This window comes from Puma concolor, chromosome B4 (assembly GCF_028749965.1).
Source record: "Puma concolor isolate L17-30 chromosome B4, mPumCon1.1.hap2, whole genome shotgun sequence".
In the NCBI taxonomy this organism is placed as follows: Eukaryota; Metazoa; Chordata; class Mammalia; order Carnivora; family Felidae; genus Puma; species Puma concolor.
In genome coordinates, this window is record NC_141673.1 from 80,304,557 (window position 1) to 80,327,464 (window position 22,908).

Here is a 22,908-nt window from a genome sequence, read left to right on the forward strand (position 1 = left end):
GAGAAGACCTGTATTCCCATTGGAGGGTGTGGCTCTGAGGTGGAACACACAGGTTGAATAAAGGAGGGAAGGAACAGTTGGGTGGGCTATCGAAATATTTTGAGTAGGGGCGCCTGGGTGGTGCAGTCGGTTAAGCGTCCGACTTCAGCCAGGTCACGATCTCGCGGTCCATGAATTCGAGCCCCGCGTCGGGCTCTGGGCTGATGGCTCAGAGCCTGGAGCGTGTTTCCGATTCTGTGTCTCCCTCTCTCTCTGCCCCTCGCCCATTCATGCTCTGTCTCTCTCTGTCCCAAAAATAAATAAACGTTGAAAAAAAAATTAAAAAAAAAATATTTTGAGTAAAGAAAGGTCAAGGCAAAGCCCTCTGTAACCTGCATCAGCCTCCCTCCCCTTTCCTCAAAAACCTCCGCCAATAAACCATACAGTGTAGGTAGAGGGAGTGCTTGATACGCAATGCAGCTGTAAGACAAACGTCGCAGGCGTCCCTGCTCCCAGTCACATTGTCACCTCTGAAGAAACTCCTGTATGGACGTAGCCCTCATTTTCAAACAGAGAGTTACTGGGGGCGGAGGGCATCCCATTCAAACAACCATTTGAGGCTTTTTCCAGTTGTAGGGCAAATCCTTTCAGATGTCCCTTCTTCGTAGGCTCGTTTGCCCTAAAGAAACTAAATATAAATATGAATTGTAGGAATTTGTGCCATTGCACTGACTTCAATTAAAAGTACACGGTGTTTGATCTCAGTGCCTATTGGCCTATTGCATACAAGATCCTCAGTAAATTAGTTTCTATCTTTTCCATTTACGTCATTCAGTTTATTGTTGTAGTTTTTGTATTTCGGGGCTTTTTTTGGAGCAAGAGAGTGAGCGTGCGCACACGAGTGGGGCAGAGGGGCAGAGGGAGAGAGATAGAATCTTAAGCAGCTCCAAGCCCAGCACAGCCCAGCACGGGGCTCCATCAATCTCACCACCCTGAGATCATGACCTGAGCCAAACACTTAACCAGCTGAGCCACCCAGGCGCCCCTATTGTTGTTTGCTTTTAACTTTCTCATTTATTTTCCTTTGTTCTCTTTTAAAGGAGAGATTTAAGGAAGCTGAGGAAATCTATCAGGCTGGAATAAAGAACTGTCCAGACAGCTCAGACTTACACAACAACTATGGGGTTTTCTTAGTTGATACCGGTGAGTAAAATTAAAGAGAACCTGTTCTATTGAGATTAGATAATACTATCTATCAAGCAAAATGGCAACCACCCCAATAATGTCTCAGAAGTACCATTCACTTCTGGGCTTGGCAGGAAACTCACACTGTTGACAGTCACATTGTACTGTGGGGCTGTCATTTCTCCAAATCTTCAAGCTCAGCTCAGCATAATCTGCCCAGTTCATACAGCTCTAAGGAAAACTCCCCAGGTGTCAGGAAGTAGCCTTGATGATTTAATGAGTAGCAGTCCTTTGAGTATCATTTATACAAGTTCATATACCTAAGATGATGAAACATTCCTCGGCAATGATGCAGAACTTGCCTCTGAATCTAGTTACAAGCAGATGGGAAATACTTTTCCACATCTGATAAAAAAGTCTCCAGAATTGTTCCATCATTCTTTACTTGATATACATTAGGGAAACCATATTATTGTAACTGATAAGAGTACTCTTACATGACAGATGCTATATAAAATATACTTACTCCCTATTATTAAGGCAACACTTTACTGAGCAGGGATTCTGTTTATGATTTGTGTCCTATATGCTGTTGGCATGCTATGAATACCTATAAAGAATCAAAAGATATTTGAATTTAATGCAAAACACCATTTTGTTCTCATTGAGTATTAGACTACCTGCCTTGCGGTAAAATTCTATTTTAATTATTTTGTCAGTATGAATGCTCAAAAGGGTTTTTATTTTCTAGTATATCTGAAACTTTTCTTTTTTATAGAATGTAAATTTACATTCCAAAACTCCTGGGAAACGTCCCTTATTTTTGCATGTAAAATTGTTTTGTAGTGCCACCTGCTGGTTTGTTAGCAACACAATAATACATTAAGTGTCCTGAAGATCTAAAAACCCAAAGAGACCCCCTCCCTGTTGGTCTCCTCTTAGCCCTCTTCCTTCTGCTTCAACAACAAATAATGCCACTCCCCTAGAAGTCTCACCGGCCACCCTGTGTATCTTCTCATCACTCCCTTTGTATTCATGTGTTTTATACTAGTGAAATTCTCCCTATTACCAGTGACCTATGTATATATACATACATGGTATCTCGTTTAATGCCTAAGATGTCTGCAGGTAATAAACATTCCATTTTCAGCCACTTAGATAAGATTTCACTAGGAAGCTTCTTAGGGGACCTTATCGGAGGCTTGATTCTAGTTCTGGTCTTCATCCTCAGTTGCCTTGGGATTTCTGTCAAGTCTCCTAAGTGCACTTTGCACTTTAGTGTTTATATCTTTAAAGTAGTACTTTTGTTTATTTTATAATAGCTCTTAAATCCCAAGAGACAGCTAAATGGTATCTAAAGGCAGCTAACTAGTATCAAAAATACCTGTGAAGATCATTTAATTAAAATATTTTAAAATATGTAATGTGTTGAATACACACACGGTAGCATTATTATTATTATTATTATTATTATTAAAACCCCATTATATAAATCCCATTTAACAAGAATGTATCATTTTTAAAAAGATTTTCAAGATCTGGCTGATACATACTTCTTTAAAGCAGTGCCTCGATTACTATGTTGCAGTACAGTAATTGAGACCAACCCTTAGAAATTGTTTCAGGACAGTTTTGTTTCTATAATAGCCTATTCTGTTTTTTAGTATAATGAGAAGCAACAATATCTCGCATAAATAACAATCATTGATGATCTCAAAACATCATACTTGCTAGGGCAATGGCCAGAAAACACTTTGGCTAAAATGATACGTGTAATAAAAGAAATAGATTTTAGTTTTCATTGCTTTTTTACTATTAATTTCCTTGGAAGTGGGAATGAATAGTAAAATGGCCCAAAGTTGCGCAGTGGCAAGGAGATGAAGCCAAAATACAAGTTAATTTACACACTGAATCATTGATGGTATGACTCAGTAATACAAAGAAGAATGATCTACATCAGAAGAGTAATTGAAGAGCCTCGTGTGTTGTATAATTATTTCCAACTACCACTGATTACAGGCTCTCCGGAGAAGGCAGTGGCCCATTACCAGCAGGCCATCACACTCAGCCCAAGTCATCACGTAGCTATGGTGAATCTGGGGAGACTCTACAGGTCATTGGGCGAGAACAGTTTGGCCGAAGAATGGTATAAACGGTAAAATTCCTTTTCTTCACTTTGTAAGTTGCCCAAGGATGTCAGTAGTTGCCCTTCCAATTTTTATGTAATTGAAGCAGACATGCCTTTAGAATATTAACAGATTTTGCCAATTCAGGCAACACAAAGTCTTATCTCCAAAGAAAATAAAACCAAACCCTTAATGGTGTCCCAGTGAATGGCTTTTCTGCCTGCTGGTTAGAACATGGTGCTAAACCAAGGTTGGAATGTAATTCCTGCTTTGGTCAGTCCATTGTTTTCTGAGGCTATGGACTGCAGCCCAAGCCATAAATAGCAGTTTCAAAAATGGATGTGGTGGAAAGACTGTGCATACATCAGAACAAGCCTATCACCATTAATGGAAACGATCCTTGGAGCTCAGTGTGCATATTGATAGGTCACTAGAGACATTCTTATAGTCAGAGGGCAGCGTCATGATCTTTTTAAAAACAGTCTTCTTGATTATAAAAACCAGAGACCAGGGGCGCCTGGGTAGCTCAGTCAGTTAAGCGTCTGACTTCGGCTCAGGTCATGATCTCACAGTCCGTGAGTTCTTGCCCCGCATTGGGCTCTGTGCTAACAGCCTGGAGCCTGCTTCAGATTCTGTGTCTCCCTCTCTCTGACTCTCCCCCGTTTGCTCTCTGTCTCTGTTTCAAAAATAAACATTTTAAAATAAATAAATAAATAAAATAAAATAAAAAAATAAAAACCAGACACCATGTTGAAGCAGAGTCTCCAACTGTGGACTGTCATCCCTAAATCTGCGTTTTGAGCTTTCGAAAGGTACCTATTAGAAGTGTCACTTCATCTTTCTGAAAACTTAGCGCACTGCAGGTGTCCCGCAAAGCTGAGATATTATCACCTTTGGGAGCGCTGTATTATAACACTGGCCGATATGAGGAAGCTCTGCAGATCTACCGGGAAGCTGCGGCCCTCCAGCCTTCTCAAAGGGAGCTCCGCCTGGCCCTGGTAAGTAGATTGCTAAAGAAAATGAGGCGGGAACACACAGGGTGCAGTGCAGAGAGTTGGAGTCAGAAGCCTCAGAACTGCAACTGTAGCACTGCAAGTAGGATGCTACAGTACATCCGTTTTCTGACTATCCATGTAACCAGTGTTAGAGCCATTCACCAAACACACAGACACTAAAAACTTTTTTAAGTTTTTGGTTCGAAATGATTTCAAGCTTAAAAAATTTGCAAGAATAGTAAATAGCTCCCGTACACCCTTTCACCCAGCTCCATCAATTTTTAGCATTTTGATGAATTTGTTTATCAATGCCTTGTGTAGATGCATCCATATATGTACCTATGTACATATTTAAGTATGTGTGCAAACGCATAGTATTTTTTTGTGAGCCACATGACAGTTATAGATCCCACACCCTTTATTTCTAAGTACTTCAGCAAATAGTTCCTAAGAACGAGGACATTCTCTAATACAACCACAGTATGATTATCAAGTTTAGGAAATTAGTATCAACAATATTTTTTAATTTCAATTTGGAAATTTGCATTTTTGTTACTCTTTTTTAGATTTGTAACAAATCAAACTCGTTATAAATGCAATGTCCTGTTGAAACCATAAGAAATCATTTCTTTTTTAAAATATTTAGTCAACTTTTTAAAAAAGTCACAAGTCATTTCACTGATGTCTTTGGTGTCCCTGCTATTCACGTATCATGCATTATTCTCCTAAATAAATAAACAGAAATGAACAACAAAAAATTAGAACCTGTAAACTGTGGGAATTCAGCTCCCTCTGTGAATCTCAGATAGAAGCTGAACATTTTTTTTTCTGGAGTGTTTCTGACACGCCCCTATTCAGAGATGCTGTATTTGATGAAGTGATGACAAACTGGCTCTGAAGCCAAGGTCATGTGGTTTTGCAGGCTCAGGTTTTGGCCGTAATGGGTCAGACAAAAGAAGCTGAAAAGATGACCAACCACATCGTGTCAGAGGAGACTGGATGCCTCGAATGCTACCGCCTGTTGTCAGCAATCTACAGCAAGCAGGAGCGCCACGACAAGGTAGAGGGACACGGGAGTCGTTTGGATCCACAGGTGGAAGATGGTGTGCACCTGACTGACTCTCCAGTCTGCACGTTTACAAGGCGGAGCAGTCTTGACTATCATCCGTTGGCATGGCCTATCTTCTGGATGTTTTTTGCAGATATCCCCTTAACTGCTAATATGTCCCCTTGAAATATTTTCTTGACTAATCTTTTGTCTAAAGATTTTATGTGAGGGGCACCTGGATGGCTCAGTCAGTTAAGTATGCAACTCTCAATTTCAGCTCAGGTCATGAGCTTCAGTTTGTTAGATTGAGCTCTGCTGACATCTCAGAGCCTGCTTAGGATTCTCCCTCCCCCTGTCTCCCTCTGTCTCTCTCTCTCTCTCTCTCTCTCTCTCTCTCTCTCTCTTTCTCTCTCTCTCTCTCTCCATTCCCCCCACAAAATAAATAAATAAATATTTAAAAAATAAATAAAGATTTTGTGTGATATTATCTCAGTTTGTTTTCACCTAACTCTATAAACACTAACTTTATATGCTTTGTCATTTGTATGCTTTATCATTTTCCATGTTCCTTCAATTATATTTTTATAGAGTCCTTATAACACCCTTATATAGGTCAGTGACCCTGTGTTGCAACTGTTATTGTTTATCTCCATTTTAAAAGTAACATAGCCAGTAAACTTATGAACTGACTCAACAAAATATTTATTGAATGCCTGCTATATGCCAGACACTGTGGCAGGTACCAGGAATAAAGCGGTATAAGAAAAACAAACAAACAAACAAAAAATCACTTTTGTCCTCATGGAGTTTATAGTAGAAGAGGAAACCAAGATTAAAAAAGCAATCGCAAAGGGGCGCCTGGGTGGCGCAGTCGGTTAAGCGTCCGACTTCAGCCAGGTCACGATCTCGCGGTCCGTGAGTTCGAGCCCCGCGTCGGGCTCTGGGCTGATGGCTCGGAGCCTGGAGCCTGTTTCCGATTCTGTGTCTCCCTCTCTCTCTGCCCCTCCCCCGTTCATGCTCTGTCTCTCTCTGTCCCAAAATAAATAAAAAACGTTGAAAAAAAATAATAAAAAAAAAAAGCAATCACAAAACAGATATAAAATTATAGCTGTGCTCAGTGATGTCATGAAGAGTGACATGGTTCTCACAGGCATATAATCAGGGACCTGAGTGATCTGGGAGGTTAGGTTCCCTGCAGAGTGATATGAAGGTGAATGCTGAATGATAAATAGGAGTTGTTAGACAAAGGAGGGCAATGAAAAGCATTCTAGGCAGGATAAAGTATGTGCAAAGGCCCTGTGGCAGCAGCAAGTAACAAGTCTGAGGGATGGGCATGAAGGGAGCAGGGCACTGTGTAAGATAATGGCTGTAGAGGTTGCTGGGGACAATACCCCACAGGGTGTGGGACCAGGGCAAGGGTTTTGTTTCGTATCTTGGGAGAAGCTTTGGGGTTTTTTTGTTTGTTTTTGTTTGTTTGTTTTTTGTTTTTGAGAGAGGGGGTGGGGAGTGAGCAAGGGGCAGAGAGAGAGAGAATCTCAGGAGGGGCAGAGAGAGAAAAAGAGAAGAAGGGCTCGTGTTTACCTGAAGTGGAGCTCAAGCTCACTTGAAGCAGGGCTCAAGCTCACCAATGTGGGGCTCAAACTCACAAACTGTGAGATCATGTCCTGAGCCAAAGTCAGACACTTAACAACTGAGCCACCCAGGCACCCCAAGCTTTTGGGATTTTATGGAGAAAAGCAGCATGGTGAGGTTTGTGCTTTGAAGGGATCCCTGGCTGCAAGGGATGGGGCAGTGGGTGCTGGGGGGGGGGGGGAGGGGGCCACAGTTGGCACCAAGGACCTAAGAGGAGGCCATGATTGGAGGGGTCCAGATGGACACAGGCAGGGCAAAACAAATGACGCCAGATCTTGTTTCCTTTCAGCTTTATCACATGATCTTCCTATGGAATGGCCAAGGACATTTCATTGTCACTAATATAAATGGAAACCCTGGAGTATAGGGAGATTGTCTTGTCAGGGCCACATTATTTCTCAGTGAGAACATCAGAGAGAGTGAAGAATGTGTTTTGATTGTCATTTACCACACCAGCTAATACATAAGGACAAAAAGTATACGTTTTATCATTTAAGTTAGTCTTTCTTCATCTAATCTACTTATTCTGTTTTATTTTCAAACCTGTTATAGGCACTCGATGCTATAGACAAAGCTCTCCAGCTGAAGCCAAAGGACCCTAAAGTCATATCTGAACTTTTTTTCACAAAAGGAAACCAACTAAGAGAGCAGAATCTTCTGGATAAAGCTTTTGAGGTATAAACACTTAATAAAATTATGTTATTAAATGAAGGGATTCAGATTAATACTCTCAATCTTTTTTTTTTTTTAATTTTTTTTTTCAACGTTTATTTATTTTTGGGACAGAGAGAGACAGAGCATGAACGGGGGAGGGGCAGAGAGAGAGGAAGACACAGAATCGGAAACAGGCTCCAGGCTCTGAGCCATCAGCCCAGAGCCTGACGCGGGGCTCGAACTCACGGACCGCGAGATCGTGACCTGGCTGAAGTCGGACGCTTAACTGACTGCGCCACCCAGGCGCCCCAATACTCTCAATCTTTAATGAAGCATATGTGGCAAAATTTAAGATCATTGGCATGTTTGTGGAGTGAATTTTCTGATTAATTACCATGATGTTGTATGTTTAGTTTTTATCATTGAGCCTTTGGATTTTTAGTATTCAGAGTTCTGCAATACCTCCACATTATTTTCTGAATGATTACTTTTAACTTGGTGCCTAAAGCAATTCCACATTTTTCCCTCAAACCAGTTTCTCTCTCTGCCACCCTCACTCTCTCTGTTTGCCTGCAATAACCCTCTGGTCTGGGTGGACTAGTGCTGAATAGCTTTGGCATTTCCACACATCCTTGTAACATCCTTCTACACTCCCCATCCCCAATTCCCCACAGATTCCCTGTCAGAATCCACTAAGACACAGCCTGTGTCCTCCTCCTTCTGGAAGCTCATCTGGCCTATCCTTTCTCCTTGGACTATCCTTTCTTGTTTCCCGTGAACTTTTAAAACATTTACTATCTCTACAAGTCATTTGAAAGTATCATATATTACACTGTATTGTTAGGTCTCTTTCTCCCCTCCCTCTGTCTTCTCCGTCCCCTGCCTCCCCACCTCACCCCCCCCCCCCCGGGCCCGTGCATAATGCCTGCTCCCCAGTTAGATTAGACTTCTCCTTATAGAAGGGGACTGCTTCCTTCTGTGTTCCAAAACATAACATCTTGCATCTTATAGGCATTCAAATAAAGTTTATACACAGCTTGAAATCAAAACGATATTGCAAGCAAATAGAAATGTTATAGAAATACCAAGCATTTCTGGTAAAGCCACAAGTTGGAATTAATGAGGTCATAAAATTACACTAAATACAACATGGGGAAAGTAAAATTTTAAATTATATTATTGTTTTTGAAAACAGTGAGTGATTTTTAAAATATTCAAAAACACATGCAAAGATATTTGGGGAAACTAATTTGAATGTGAACCCTTAAATCAGAAACAGTGGCATATTTAAAGCAGAAAGTGTGCACTTTTCTCTGCCCTGTGAACATTTTTTTAATGTTTATTTTTTTCTGAGACAGAGACAGAGCACGAGTGGGGGAGGGGCAGAGAAAGAGGGAGACACAGAATCCAAAACAGGCTCCAGGTTCTGAGCTGTCAGCACAGAACCTGACGCAGGGCTTGAACCCACGAACTGCGAGATCATGATCTGAGTCGAAGTCAGATGCTCAACCGACTGAGCCACCCAGGTGCCCCTATGAACATTTTTTAATACCTTAAGTTACTTATACCTAACATGACAATTTGATTAATGTGTAATTAAATTATAAATAGTTATTTGGTATCTATATCGTATCTTATACATTGTATTGAAAACCAAAGTATTTTCTAGTTGCTTAACTAATAGATCAAATAATCATTTTAAAGTGGCCAGATTGGGGTGCCTGGATGGCTCAGTCGATTGAGCGTCTGACTTCAGCTCAGATCATGAATTTGCAGTTCATGAGTTTGAGCCCCACGTCGGGCTCTGTGCTGACAGCTGAGGGCCCGGAGCCTGCCTTGGATTCTGTGTCTCCCTCTCTCTCTGTTCCTCCCCCACTCGTACGCCCTCTCTCTCTCAAAAATAAAGATTAAAAAAAAATTAAAGTGGCTAGATCTATGAAAGGTAGGAGTAGGGCCTTGGGCTAACAGTAGCAGCTAAAATCTATTAACATTTTTATTTATGATTACATGTATTCAGTATTTTAATCTTTGCAACAGTCATATAAGAAAGCTATGGTCATGGTCTCCATCTTACAGTTGAGTAAACTGAGACTCAAAGGTTGTGTAACTTGCTCAAGGTCACAGAGGGTAAGAGATGGAGCTGGGATTTGAATCCAGGTTCCTAACTTCTACCCTACACCCTCATCTCTGTTGATAGAAATTGAAATGCCCAGAGTCTAAGAGACCCCCAAAAACGAACCACCAGAGTCCAGAGTCAAAGCTAAGCAGCAAGGGTCATTTATTGCAGGTTGGAACCTGGACCTCCGCGCACTCGTTGCCGGTGACGCCGAGAGGTCCTGAGAGAGGTTTTTACGCCCCTTTTATAGACAGGTACAAACAAGTCATGGGGAAATCAGGAATACATGGATGTGCCAAGCAGCAATGATTGATCAGAAATACACGGATATGCCAAGTAACAATGGTTGATCAAGAATATACGGTTGTGCCAGGCAACTATGATTGATCAGAAATACACGGATGTGCCAAGTAACAATGGTTGATCAGAAATACACGGATGTGCCAAGTAACAATGGTTGATCAGAAATACACGGTTGTGCCAGGCAACTATGATTGATCAGGAATACATGGGCGCGCCAAGCAATTGTACAGAAGCGGAACAAGCTGGTTAAGCTTGGTTAGGTTTCAGTTTCCTGTAACTTAAGCTTTTAAGTTTCAATTTTCTCAGGCCTCTCAAAATTAACCCGAGACACTTTCTTCAGGTTTACTTTAGCAGCTTTTTAAAGGCATAGTTTCTTATCGTTTGCTTGCTTCTCTTAAAACTAAAGTGGAGGAGGAATGGACCAGATTCTGTTTACTTCATGAATCTGTTCCATTGGAGTCTTGCTAATGAAAATAGCAAAGACATTAAAATATACACACGGATCCTTAGCTTTGGAATTGACAGCAGCGCTCTTAGCCTTTAGCTTTATTTAGGCGACCACTCTTAAATGCAGACCCAGTGGAGAACATGCCTGTGACGTTAAACAATGTGCAAAATATTACAAATATGCCGCACAGATATTACATTTAATGGGATACTCATTTTCAGACCAAAAGAAGTATTTGAGGGAGAAGTAACTCTCTTCAGACCTTTCATGCAGCAGAAGATAAAGGAAGACTGTAATGATTAAAACTATCCCCTAGGAAAATGGATGTCCTTAAAGAAGTAAGAGCATCCTGTCACGGCAAGTATTTCAGCGTAGGCTGAATAAACATGCCAGTGACATTGTGAAAGGAGGTGCCACACTAGGGCTAAGCTGTGTGGGAAAATACTCGAAGATGCTGATTATTAAAAAGAAAAGTATTCTTACAAACTCCATTTACAGTGACTAAGGCCAAAGCAGTTTTCTTGCAGATCAAGACCAGAGGGAAATGATGCACCATAATCAAACCACCTGGATTCCCCACAGGTGTCCTCAGGCTCTGCAAGCAAATCACACAGTTCAGTTTCCTCCACTTCCGAATCATCCATTTTGAAACATAATTGAAATAAACGGGAACACCTGTGAGCTAGTGGTGTCTGCTTTCATTGTATTAACCATTTAAATTCTCACTGATGAAGAAAGTGGTTTCCACGTCTGTAGCACGAAGCATGGGTTCTCGTTCCTCAGCCTGAAGATGTTTCTTATATGTTTAGAGCTACAAAGCAGCCGTGGAACTGAATCCAGATCAAGCACAGGCCTGGATGAACATGGGTGGGATCCAACACATCAAGGTAGGAGAATAATTCACTTCTGTGTGGACTGGCTTTTCTTTGCACTTACTCTTTCTGTCTTTTCTCTCGAAAGATTGAGAAAGTATTGTTTATTCCCTCTTTGAGTTGTCTGAATACCAAAAACATAGGTGTTTAAAAGTGAAATTAGGAGTTACGTTCATCTTGTATTATCGTGATATTGAATATCATGAAACCATTTTAAAAATAAATCTATACAAATTAAATCCCATGATTTTACTTAACATAAAGAGAATTGTGTGCACTTAGGAGAAGTATCATTGCACAGCAAGTGGAATCTGCTTATGTGAACTAAGTCCTTGTTGGAACTTAGCGTAGCTCATTGTCCTACAGTTTAACTCACGGTCAAGACTACAGTGTTACTTTACATATCACTTTACTATTTCTTGTATCGAATGTGCCTTTTACCCCCTAATCTTTTACTGAAACACAAGGCTGTTTACTTGTGGGTTTTTTGTTCTTCCAAAAGAAAAAGCTACCTTTGAGAGAAGCATTAAAAATGACCTGGGGAGGACTGCTGTCTGTAACTAATGAACTCAAAGACTCACATTCACTCGTTCATCCATTCATTTGACAAACATGTATACAGAGCATGCTATGTGCCAGGTACTCTTTTTGGGAGCACTGGAAATAGAACATTGAACAAATAAGACAAAAGTGTCTGTCTTCATGAAGCTAGCGTTTAGTAGGGGAGACTAGTAATAAATAAATACATACATGCATACATACATATATAAAATATATCATGGTGCTATGGAGAAAAAGAGAGAGAGAGAGGATAGGAAGTGACATGGGGTAAGAGCTGAAATTTAAAATTAAGGTGGCTGGGAAGGCCTTACTTTAAAAGTTATTTTGAGTAGAGAACTGAAGGGAAAAAACCGTGTGGCAAAACAGGGAAAGAGCATGTGCAAAGGTCCTCAGGTATGATAGTACCAGCTGTGTTTGAAGAACAGGCAGGAGGCAAGTAAGATGAAATGGTAGAAGCCAGAGTCAAAGAAGACACAGGGCCAGAACATGCAGAGCCTTGAAGGGGGATTGTAGGGTCCTTGGCTTTTATGCCATGCCAAATGAACTGGGGTCCTTGGAGGACTTTCAGCAGAGAAATGCCATGGTCTGACATGTTTTCAAAGGATCACTCTTGTTTAGCTAACCTATTTCCAGGCTTCTACCTGTCTTTATATTGATAAAATAACAATATAGTGATTAGGATTTAGACAAAAGCCTAATAGGGTTCACTATTAAATGGAAACTGGTCATTCTCAAAAACACAACAAAACAAAAAGGTGACTCATGATTATGCAACTGGAAGGCAATAATGGGATAGTTACTCTGTGACTGACAGCCGTGGTCTAATAGAAGAACATGGATGGCGAATTCCAAACATGACATTTATCAGGGCAGAATAACCTGAGCTCTGATCTTAATGATTTTCTAGGATGTCCAACAGTATGAACTTACTTTTCAAATAGTAACATAATTTTAAATAGTTAAATAGCATGTTAAATAGTTATATTTTAAAATAATGCACGCTCAGTATGTTTTTAGATGGGAGTGTGTCTGCAACTTAAAGCAGCTGGGTTCCCCTGTTAATGTAAAAAGTCCAATAAATATACTCAAGACTTTTCCAGAAAGTCTGGAAATACAGGGATAATAGTACATTGGACTATTCATAGGACTCTCAGATTAACAAGTGAATCCATGCTTTCCATTTAGAGGTACTTCCCCTAAAAAGGTGTCTGGAGGTTGAAGAAAGATCTGTTAAGTGTATGACTTTAAAATGTAATGAGCACAAGATTAAAAATTAGTTTATGCAGTTTTTCATCTCGTATTAGGTTAAACAATATAAAATGGCCATGTTTGGAGTTTAAAAATGGCCTCATATCAGTGAATTCATACGATGCAATCCAGTGTAAATGTGGATTGGGATGTGGTCATATAGATGCCACCATTAGGATGCAAGAGTATTATCATGAGATCCTAAAGAGCAATCGTTAGCTTTCTGTCTTTTTGCAGAAAGTTATCCCTTAGTAGCAGAGTGCTCCCATCAGTGTCAGCCATCCCAGGTTCGCTCCTTCCCCGAGCCCGGGTGAAGCTTAGGGTACTGAGGTTGCCAGTTGGAATAAGGCTTTGCAAGGAGGCAGCATGAAGAGATGAGAAGAGAGTTGTCTCTTGTTTATACTGCTTGGTAATAAAAGATAATTATTATGAAGCTCTATAAAGGATGGAGTGGATAGAATAAAAATCTAAAATACATTCTTTATAAACACACAATTGCATCAGAGTACTATTTTCAGTACTGTCCTGTGATAAGAATACACGTTTTCTAGAATGACATTGTGCAGTAGACCTCTATGATGGAAATGCTCTGTATCTGCATGGGCCAAGGCAGCAGCCACTGGCCCATGTGGCTGTTGAGCCCTTGAAATGTGATTGGTGCAACTGAGCAACTGAATTCTTTTTTTTGAATATAATTTATCGTCAAATTGGTTTCCATACAACACCCAGTGCTCATCCCAACAAGTGCCCTCCTCCATGCCCATCACCCACTTTCCCCTCTCCCCCCACCACACATCAACCCTCAGTTTGTTCTCAGTATCCAAGAGTCTCTTATGGTTTGCCTCCCTCCCTCTCTGTAGCGTTTTTAAATTTATCATAATTGATTTCAATTTAGATAGCCATGTGGGGTCAGTGACTCCCATAGTGTAGACAGCACATTCCTAGAAATCAGATCATTCAGATTTGCTACCTTAGCATCTCAGAATTGAATCAAGGGATATAACTTTTAAAGAGTAAAAATAAGGCTTCCAGTTTAATCAAGAAAAGAGCAATTTGAGGAAGAAAAGAAAACTCTAGGAGTACATTTTATATGAAAGGATAAAGAAAGCTGGTAATCAAAGAAGGAAATGCTAACGCACCGGACTGAGGGCTAAATTCAGGGAAAACTCTTGGAAGAGCAACTTCCAGGTCAGCTGAAGTACAAGCATATTTTGAGAGCACACATGTTCAGTCATCTGCATGTGTGTGCTAAGCCTGATACACATCACAAGACACTTGGAAGTTAAATGCTGGAGTTGAAAAAAATAATAATTGAATGTAGCAAACCCAGGTTCTCACTTGTTCAGAATTCTGTTTAGCCTCTTGGGAGAATCAAGGTTAATAATCAGAAATGTTTTCCTTTTCTGCCATTTCCACCCTCCTTTTCACCACTATGGCGAGCGAGTGCTCTAAGTGGACAGTGTCTGCATAAACCTGGATGGTCTTTTAATAATGACAACAATGGTAGCATCAGATTGAGTGTTCACTGTGCGCCAGGCAGTGTCCAAGCTCTTAACATGTATTAACTCAGCTGGAAGATAGTTAAGCATTCAGTGAATATTAGTTGCTAGTCGCGACCTAGTACTTTCACTTAGAAATGCTGTTTTAAATTGTGATGGGAATTCAGGGCGTAACCGGTTTTCTTCCACATGGACCTGTAATTGAGCATAAAATAGAGCAAACTGAAATTTGGGGGAATGGAGAGAACACTAACAGTCATAGTTAGGAGACATGGCAGGACACAGATCTGAAAGAGGGTGGACCAAATAAGGAAGGTAAAATTTATTTGCAGAAATGGGCCTGGAAAACAAGAATTGTGACTAATTTGCTCAGAACCATCTGGGACGGGGCACACATGGTTTCCAGTTAGAAAGCCATTGAACAAAGCAGATAGGGGTCAACAGAGGGTGGTGATAGGTGTCTTTAGCACGTCCAGGGTGACGTGCCTTCCTTCCCGCTTTAAGAGGATCCAGCAGGTACGTATTGTCACACGCCTTGGGTAAATTTAACCTCATATTCCTATAAGTTCTTTTCATTACATAAAAACTTACATTTCCATTACAGCCTGTATTAGGCAAAAGTTGCTTTTATGTCTTAAGCTGGAGATGCAAATAACTTCTACCACTGAAGAGTTACAGTGGATTTCTATTTAATCATCACAACTTGTGCAGTTTCAAAAACATTTCCCACAGATCTCCCTCCATTCCGTCTTTCTCTCCTCTTTCTCTCTCTGAATGTCTAGTCATGGCTCCATGTGATTACTAAGGAAAAGTTCCATTATGAAATGACAGCCTCATGCCCTACAGTAGTAGAATTGAAAATCTGTTTTTTTTGCCATTTCACCTTACACTATAACTCTCATCCCTCACATTCTCCAGCTGGCCTGGTACTTAAAACAAACGGATTCTCCAAAAGCACCAACAGATAAGGATAAAATTGCCCATGCAGTCAGGGGTTCCTTCTGAGGACATATGTGTTCAACTGGGCCAGAAGGTCTGTTTCCTAGTCTCCCTGTTCTCCAAGAGCGTTCCAGTGGGTCAGAATAGATCATTGTTCCCTTTCTTTTCCCCACAGGGAAACTATGTGTCCGCAAGAGCTTATTATGAGAGAGCCTTACAGCTGGTTCCAGACAGCAAACTGCTGCAGGAAAATCTCGCCAAACTGGATCGCCTAGAAAAACGATTACAAGAAGTTCGAGAAAAGGATCAAACATAAGCAGCACTGGAACCAGTCTCGAGGGACAGTGCTGGTGCCTCTGGAAGAGGAAAAAGTGATGCAGGCTCGCTTTCATAGCAGCAGGGGGGCAACAAAGAAGCTTTCCTGTCTCCCTGCGTTCAGGGGGGCACATTTAGGGACACATGCTGGCACCTCTGTGCTGAGGGACTTGCATTTCCATGGAAGAAGACAGAAAGAGCAAGCAAGAGCTAGGCCTGAGAGGAAGGAAAACAACTACTACACGTTTTGCAGATTTTTGTTGGCTTTAATTCCAGATTTCCCTTCATCTATTTCTCTGCTTTCCCAACCTGAGAAGCTAATTCCATCTCTTAGTGTAGACTTTTATGTCCCAGAAATACAGGGGCTTGAAATGCTATGAAGGGAGAGCAGCTCTTCTTAATGAGTTTTTTCAAAGAGAATAAAATCTCTGGGATAACCATTTGGGAAATTCCACCAAGAGGTAGCTCATTGAATTCTCCAGAACTGGAGATGCATAATAGTTTGTGTAGAATCTTCTGGAATATATGGGGGAAAGGGCTCTTGTTAAGTGAGCGCTGCCTATATTCCCCTGGGGATAATCCCCCTAGAGCCCAATTGAAGAGTAAATTAAATTCCACTCTGATGCAATCTTTTCCTGTTGCCTAATATATCAAAAAAAGGAAGCTTCTGGAATTGTGTATGTGTATTCTTATCCCTAGGGGAAAATCAAGGATCTTGGTACCCCTAATTCTTTATGGAAATGTTTAAGATTATTTTAATTTTATTACAAGTATTACTAGAGTAGTGGTTCTGCTCTAAGATTTCAGAAGTGCTTTTAGAATCATAAATGTTTCTGCCTCCACATATATTGTTATTTTGGTGGAGAAAAAATAGTATATTCTACATGAGAAATATTAAAGATATCAACTAAGAGAAATGTTCTACTTTGTTATCTTAACGTTCAGTCATCCAGAGATTTATTATTTTTTTGAAAACTATATTTAACCATTGACAAGTCTTTACAGTATATCACAGAAATCTTCACAGACTATAAACAGATGGAAAGGGAGCTCTATTGATTTGTCTACTGGGTCTCAATGAGAATTCTGCGCTTAGAACATGAGTGATGGAAACTTGGAGTTCTTGGTTCTGTGTTTATAATTTTGGAGATTTCATGGAGAATGCTGAAAAAATCTAGGGGAAAAAATCTCAATTTGTAATTTAAAAAATATATATTTATATTTAAAAGATAGAGGTAGCAAAGTTGAATTTACAATTTGACCTTTGTTTTTTAGTGTTATTTATTTCATAACTTATAAAATATTTAATATATATGTGTACACACATTTTTTCCTGTACATACTGGTTTTAATAGTAGCTTTCAGAACTGATCATACAAAAATTACAAATCTGAATTACAAAGTAGTTAAGTTTTAACAGCCCCTCAAAAATTTTGTATTGATTATTCACTTGCTGAAGCTAAAGAAATTAAGAATCAGACATCAGTGTTTGGGTGGTAATATATTTTGGAAGTGAAGAAATTGGAACGCCTGATTCTAATTTGGCCATCATTATAACCTTTAAAAAAAAGGAGAAGAAGGAGAAGAAGAAGAAGAAGAAGAAGAAGAAGAGGAGAAGGAGGAGGAAGAACAACCACCAAGTGCTGTTGTTCACAGCCCTGGGCCAGGTGGCCTAAACATGTAGTAGCCTGAAGGCACTCAGATTTGACGTGCTCAGGGCAGGGTAAAAAGTCTGTTTCTTCTCAACACAGTATCAGGAAACACTGCCCCTCTATGTTGTTATCTTTTTGTCAAGGTAAGTCTAGTTAAAAAAAACTTCTTTGGAAAGGGATGTTGGAAGGAATACTTTAAATGCAAAGGATTACAGAATTTGAATTGGCATACATGTATTTGTATGGATCAATAATCCAATAATATATGTATTACCACTATGATCTTCGGTTTCTAATAGTCCTTTTAGCCTTATATATCATAACCTTTTCCAAAATTTTATTTAAAATATTTTTCTTGTCTTCAAAATTATACTTGTGTAGTCCTAAGGCCAAGAAATGTACTAGAGTTTATTTTGAATGATCAGCCCACCCCCAAATTGAAAAGCATAAGCCTAGCTAAAAACAGTATCTAAGACTCTAATCACAACTTTTTAAAATAACCTGTAACCAAAACTCACACTTAGGAAATTAATGGAAAAGACTAAGCCCCAAGTTTTGAAAAGCTTTTTTTTTCTCAGCCTTACTTGAAGTGCTGCTAAAGGTATGAGGGTCCGTTAGTGGGAATAATTGAAATGGCAGTCAAAGTGTAAAAGTTTCTAAGGGAAGGGGTCACATGACCTTCAGGAGACTTCTTCTATCTTCTTTTGGGTGCTTTTCTCTCTCCCCATGTCTTCCTGTCTCTCTCTGTCTCTCCCCCTCCCCTCAATCTCTCCTTTCATTCTGTCCCTCCTCCCCCTCCCCTTCTCACTATCACTCTGCCTCATTCTGTGTGCACACACTGGCAACTCTTTGAACATTAAAAGTAAGCACTGTTTGTTGGGTCAGATATTTTTATCCTGATTTAATAATGTCACTGAGATGTAGCCAATGAAATAGTTTTCATAGTTAAATAGTGCCTATAAGAAAATAAATCACGTGTTATTTTTCAAAGATATTAAGTGTATTTTATAACTATTTTTATTTGGTTCTTGTAACATGAAAATAATATTAATTCTTATCAATAAAAGCAGGCTAGTCATGGAGATCTATCTAGATTGCCCTTAATAAAAGCATGCTTGGCATGAGAGTTGGTAGCCCTTTCTGAGATGGAGTCTCAGAGCCAGCTTCATGAGCATGCACTTCATGTGGCCCCTCAGGGTCCTGCACTCAGGCACCCACGCTTGGTCAAAGGCTCTGCTTGAAATTCTTAATAATTTTTGAACGACGAATCCTGCAATTCCATTTTGCGCTGGACCCTTAAAAATGTAGGGTATCCTCAGCGGGAGGGAAGTTGACTGAGGACAAGACAAGAGTTGCTTTAGTCTGGGTGAACACTTGATCTGGTGATCAGTTTTATTTGTGACTGTGTTACTTTGGGCAGCATTTGCTTTTTTTTCTCAGCTACATTTCAAGTCCCTTGTGTATGTCTGTTCCCCTCTTACTGCCAGTCTATTTAACCTGTCCTTCTGTCCTACCTAGAACCAGTTCTCCTTGCCTTTAAAATTCCCAGGAAATGACAGTCCCTTGACACAGGAACCATGACAATGGCTTTACCAGTTTATTTCAACCCTAAGAATTATTCAGAATTTTTTAAATGATCCAGATGTTTTCAGTCTGTATTCATAAAACATGGTCCCGTGATGTAACATAGGTAAACTAAACCAAAGATTCAAATGCCTTGGAGGAAAGGAAATTTTATTTTAGGGAATCCTGAGATATATTCTTTGGGGCTTATTTGTTTTGAGGTCTATCATAAAACAAAGAGGATTGTTGGCCCTTTAATTACAACTTCCTATAATACTTCACAGCCCCTAGCATGAGACTCTGACATTTGTCACAGGTCATACCTCATCTGATGCAGGGGTTTATAGTGGTTGCACGATGCTTCTGGGCAACTGCTCTTCAATGGGACTAAATGAGAAAATCCAAACTGTTCTATACAAACCCACCTACAAAAGCTATAATTGGAGGGGGAATAAAAACAAATGTGTGGTTTCTTACTGTCTCTATTAAACATTCCAGGCCCCTCAGGTTGACGAGCCACATTCAGCTGATAGTTGAGAACTAATCCCTCACATATACCGGCTCTCAAGCCTGGCTGGGCTGTAGGATCACCTGGGGACCTTTGGAAATCTCTGAGATGCTGGCTGCCCAGGTTAAGATGCTAATATGCAGCTAGGCTGCGGAACCACTGTGGGCTAACAACTTTAATGGACTTTTATAACCCTTCTCAAGTTGTGCTTTTAAATCTAGGCTACAATGAGCTAAAGAATTCTAAAGAATAATTTATGGCACAGTTGATTGGTTGAGACTATTGTTTCAAGATTGACAGACAGGTCGGTTGGGTAGGGTAATTTGCACTTGTGGCAGTTGGACTATAATTTGACCTTACATTTTTAGAATTCTTGGTCCTCAGATGGAGAGGAATTGCCATTTGTATACACCAGACAAGTCACCCAGTATGTAAAACTCAGAAGGTGTTCATGGCATAGAGTATATTCCTAAACCTACGTCTCTCTTTTGGTTATACACATGTAAACTTTGGTTAATTATTTCTTAATTGTACTCATTAGAATCAGTTTTTGAGGGGAAAATGAAAAAACTTTTGCTCTGATGTGTTAAGGATTTGCCTCTTACATTAATCAACCTATAGGATATTAGTAACAACAATCAAGGCAAATGTAGTTGTAGGCGGTTTGTTTGTTTTTAATATTTCACCTAGTTTCCAGATCACATTTACTTTGATTAAATGGCATGTTGGTGTCCCAATGATGACAAAATGTAATTATCTGACATCTTTTGGCATTTTAAAAGAGTAAAGACCTATCAAATCTTGCATTTAGGCTTCAATTAAGATAAAAGCTTACTATGCCAAATACACACACACACACACACACACGGAAACATTATAACTTTTATAATTATTCTTGAAGTTTTGATGTAAAAAATTATGTTGAACAGTTCTTCAAAAAATAGCACCTCCTCCATTATTTTTGTTTTTAGGAGCCATTAACTTAAAGGGAAGAAATAAAATAACTATAATCAAAGGAGTGGTTTAATATCAGCAAAATAAAATGATGCAACAGAATTGATGATATTCATGTCAGTCAAATGGCTCATATAAAAATGTATTCTTTTTATCACCAAAGATCCTTTCAGTTAAAATCTTTTAGGGCATGTAGCTTGTAAAATCAGTGTCCATCACAATATATGGTCACGATTAGTTTGTAAGTGTAGATCATCATTTACCCCAAAATGGAAAGACATGTCTATGTCCAGAAATCCCGGAGTTTCTTCCCATTCTCAAGTGGTGCAAGTGGAGTGTATTTATGTCACATTGGGAAGTTTCCAGTGTGTATAACATGCTTTTGGGGTTGCCTTGCTAGCCCAAAGAGGGGTGCACCAGTCCAAGAATCTGGAAATCTGGGTGGTAGACCTGTACTGCCCTGAAGGAACTGCCTCACCCTGGGCAGGCTACCTGGTGTTTCAGTCATGTTTATCACCCAGTGAGAGACTAGTTCGTTCTGTGAAACTATCAAGCTCTAAGTGTCTCCTGAATCCAGATTGAAAGCTCTTTACATCGAAGAGATAACTGATTAGTGTTGCCCTTCATTTTAGAAATTCTTAAGATAATCACTGCATCAAAACACATACACAAACAACCATAAAAGGGACTGCACTGCCCAAGTGCTTTAACATGGCAGAGACAGTTCCTCTTATTTTGCAGTGTGTACACATGAAAATGAAGTGATTTTGTTATGTTTCTGGGGAAAAAGTATTTTTAAAAATTTCCTCCTAAGGAATTAAAATATCTGTAGAAGCCATGGCTTGCTTTTCTAACGTGGAAATTATTTGCCTTGCAGATCCCTCCTTTTATCAGGGAGAAAATGTCTTGCAGCCTGTTCTTTGTTCATGGTTTTGTTTCCTACTTTGATCAGTTGTATATAAATGTACATTTTTGTTACTTTTGCTGTGCCAGTTAGAAATCTACTTCCCATAAAGTATTTCTCCCATTTAAGTCCAATTATGTACACTTTGCCTAGGTCTTTCCAAAATAAAATTTATGTAAATGTTTATTTTATATAAAATATAATGAAAATAATTATGTCTCTTTCAGTCTCTCAAGTGCTCTGTGATTAGTACCCATTGAAATCCATGTCACTAGATGGGTCTGCTTTAAAAGAAAAAAAACTTCCTTCCTTCCCTGATTCATTCATTCATTCACTCACTCACTGCATTGTTCTGTGTGCTTCATGTCTGCGCTTTTGCACACCTCACAATGACGATTTCAGTCCTTATGCAGTCCTGATCTCTTCCTCTCATCTTGCTGAGTAGATGTCTTCACCTCTTCACAGAATAAACGAAAGTAGAAAACAGATATTCTCTCAGTATCCTATACTCATTCTACAAACTCACCTGTACTCAATTCTTCCCGCTCCTATTACTACAGTGGAAGAAGAGGGCCCTAGGCTCTGGATTTTGCCTCTTGTGAAGCTTCATCCCATCCCTTAACCTCTCTTGTTCATCTTTAACTTCTTCCTTCTACTGGCTCTTGTGAATTCTCTTCTATTTTAAAACACATATACCGATAGCCACCATCAAAATCATTTGGAAATAAAAATGAAGTCCTTTCTGTATTTCTTTTCATCTCTAGCTGCTACCATGTCTTTCTTCCTTCTCAGCCAAACTATTTGAGTGAATTGTCTTCACCTGTTTTTTCTACCTCCATCCTTCACATTCTCTCTGCTTCATAGTGATCTGTCCCTGCAACAAACATGCAAGTAATTGCTGTTTCTGAGGTCACCAATAATCCCCTTAGTGCTGAATCTTAGTGCAAAATCCCTTGTGGGACATGGGAGAGGGTTCTAGAGTTTACATCAGTGGTTTAGTCTGGATGGGAAAAATTTTTTACACAAAACATTATCTGCCCATGATTTGCTCATTGCTCATAGGTTAGTCACTAACACTCCTAATTGTACAACTATCCTTAGAGGTGGGGTTTCATTAAGGGTCTTGGAAGGCCTCCAATAGGAGAGTATCCTGCCATGATGAAGATATGTTCACATTAAAGGCAGATTTCTCATACGTCACAAATCCAATCTGGGATAGTTCAGCCCACTGTCCCTTCTTGACATCCTTCCCTTAACGTGTGTGTATGAATATTTCCATTTAGATGCTGTGACATCACCACAAACTCAACTTATACTTAAACCATCATCTTACTAGCAAATTTAAAACGAACAACCTATCAAATAGGTGTACAATTCATATTGAATAGCTCTTTTCCTATTTAATGG

General features: G+C 39.7%; 1 protein-coding gene across 4 annotated transcripts in view; it reads left to right on the forward strand.

Moving 5' to 3' along the window:
• TMTC1 (transmembrane O-mannosyltransferase targeting cadherins 1) overlaps positions 1-21,736 on the forward strand; it is a 280,253-nt gene extending 258,517 nt beyond the window's left edge. For 3 of the 4 annotated variants that reach the window (XM_086713729.1, XM_086713726.1, XM_086713728.1), the window contains 7 exons: positions 1,080-1,182; positions 3,184-3,319; positions 4,144-4,288; positions 5,208-5,345; positions 7,518-7,640; positions 11,296-11,373; positions 15,781-21,736. In XM_086713729.1, coding sequence (XP_086569855.1) covers positions 1,080-1,182; positions 3,184-3,319; positions 4,144-4,288; positions 5,208-5,345; positions 7,518-7,640; positions 11,296-11,373; positions 15,781-15,921 — 864 coding nt within the window. In that variant the 3' untranslated portion in view covers positions 15,922-21,736. Of the gene's footprint in view, positions 1-1,079; positions 1,183-3,183; positions 3,320-4,143; positions 4,289-5,207; positions 5,346-7,517; positions 7,641-11,013; positions 11,172-11,295; positions 11,374-15,780 lie in introns of those variants that run through there. The other variant, XM_086713727.1, reaches the window with a different exon arrangement.
• The last annotated feature ends 1,172 nt before the right edge of the window (positions 21,737-22,908 follow it).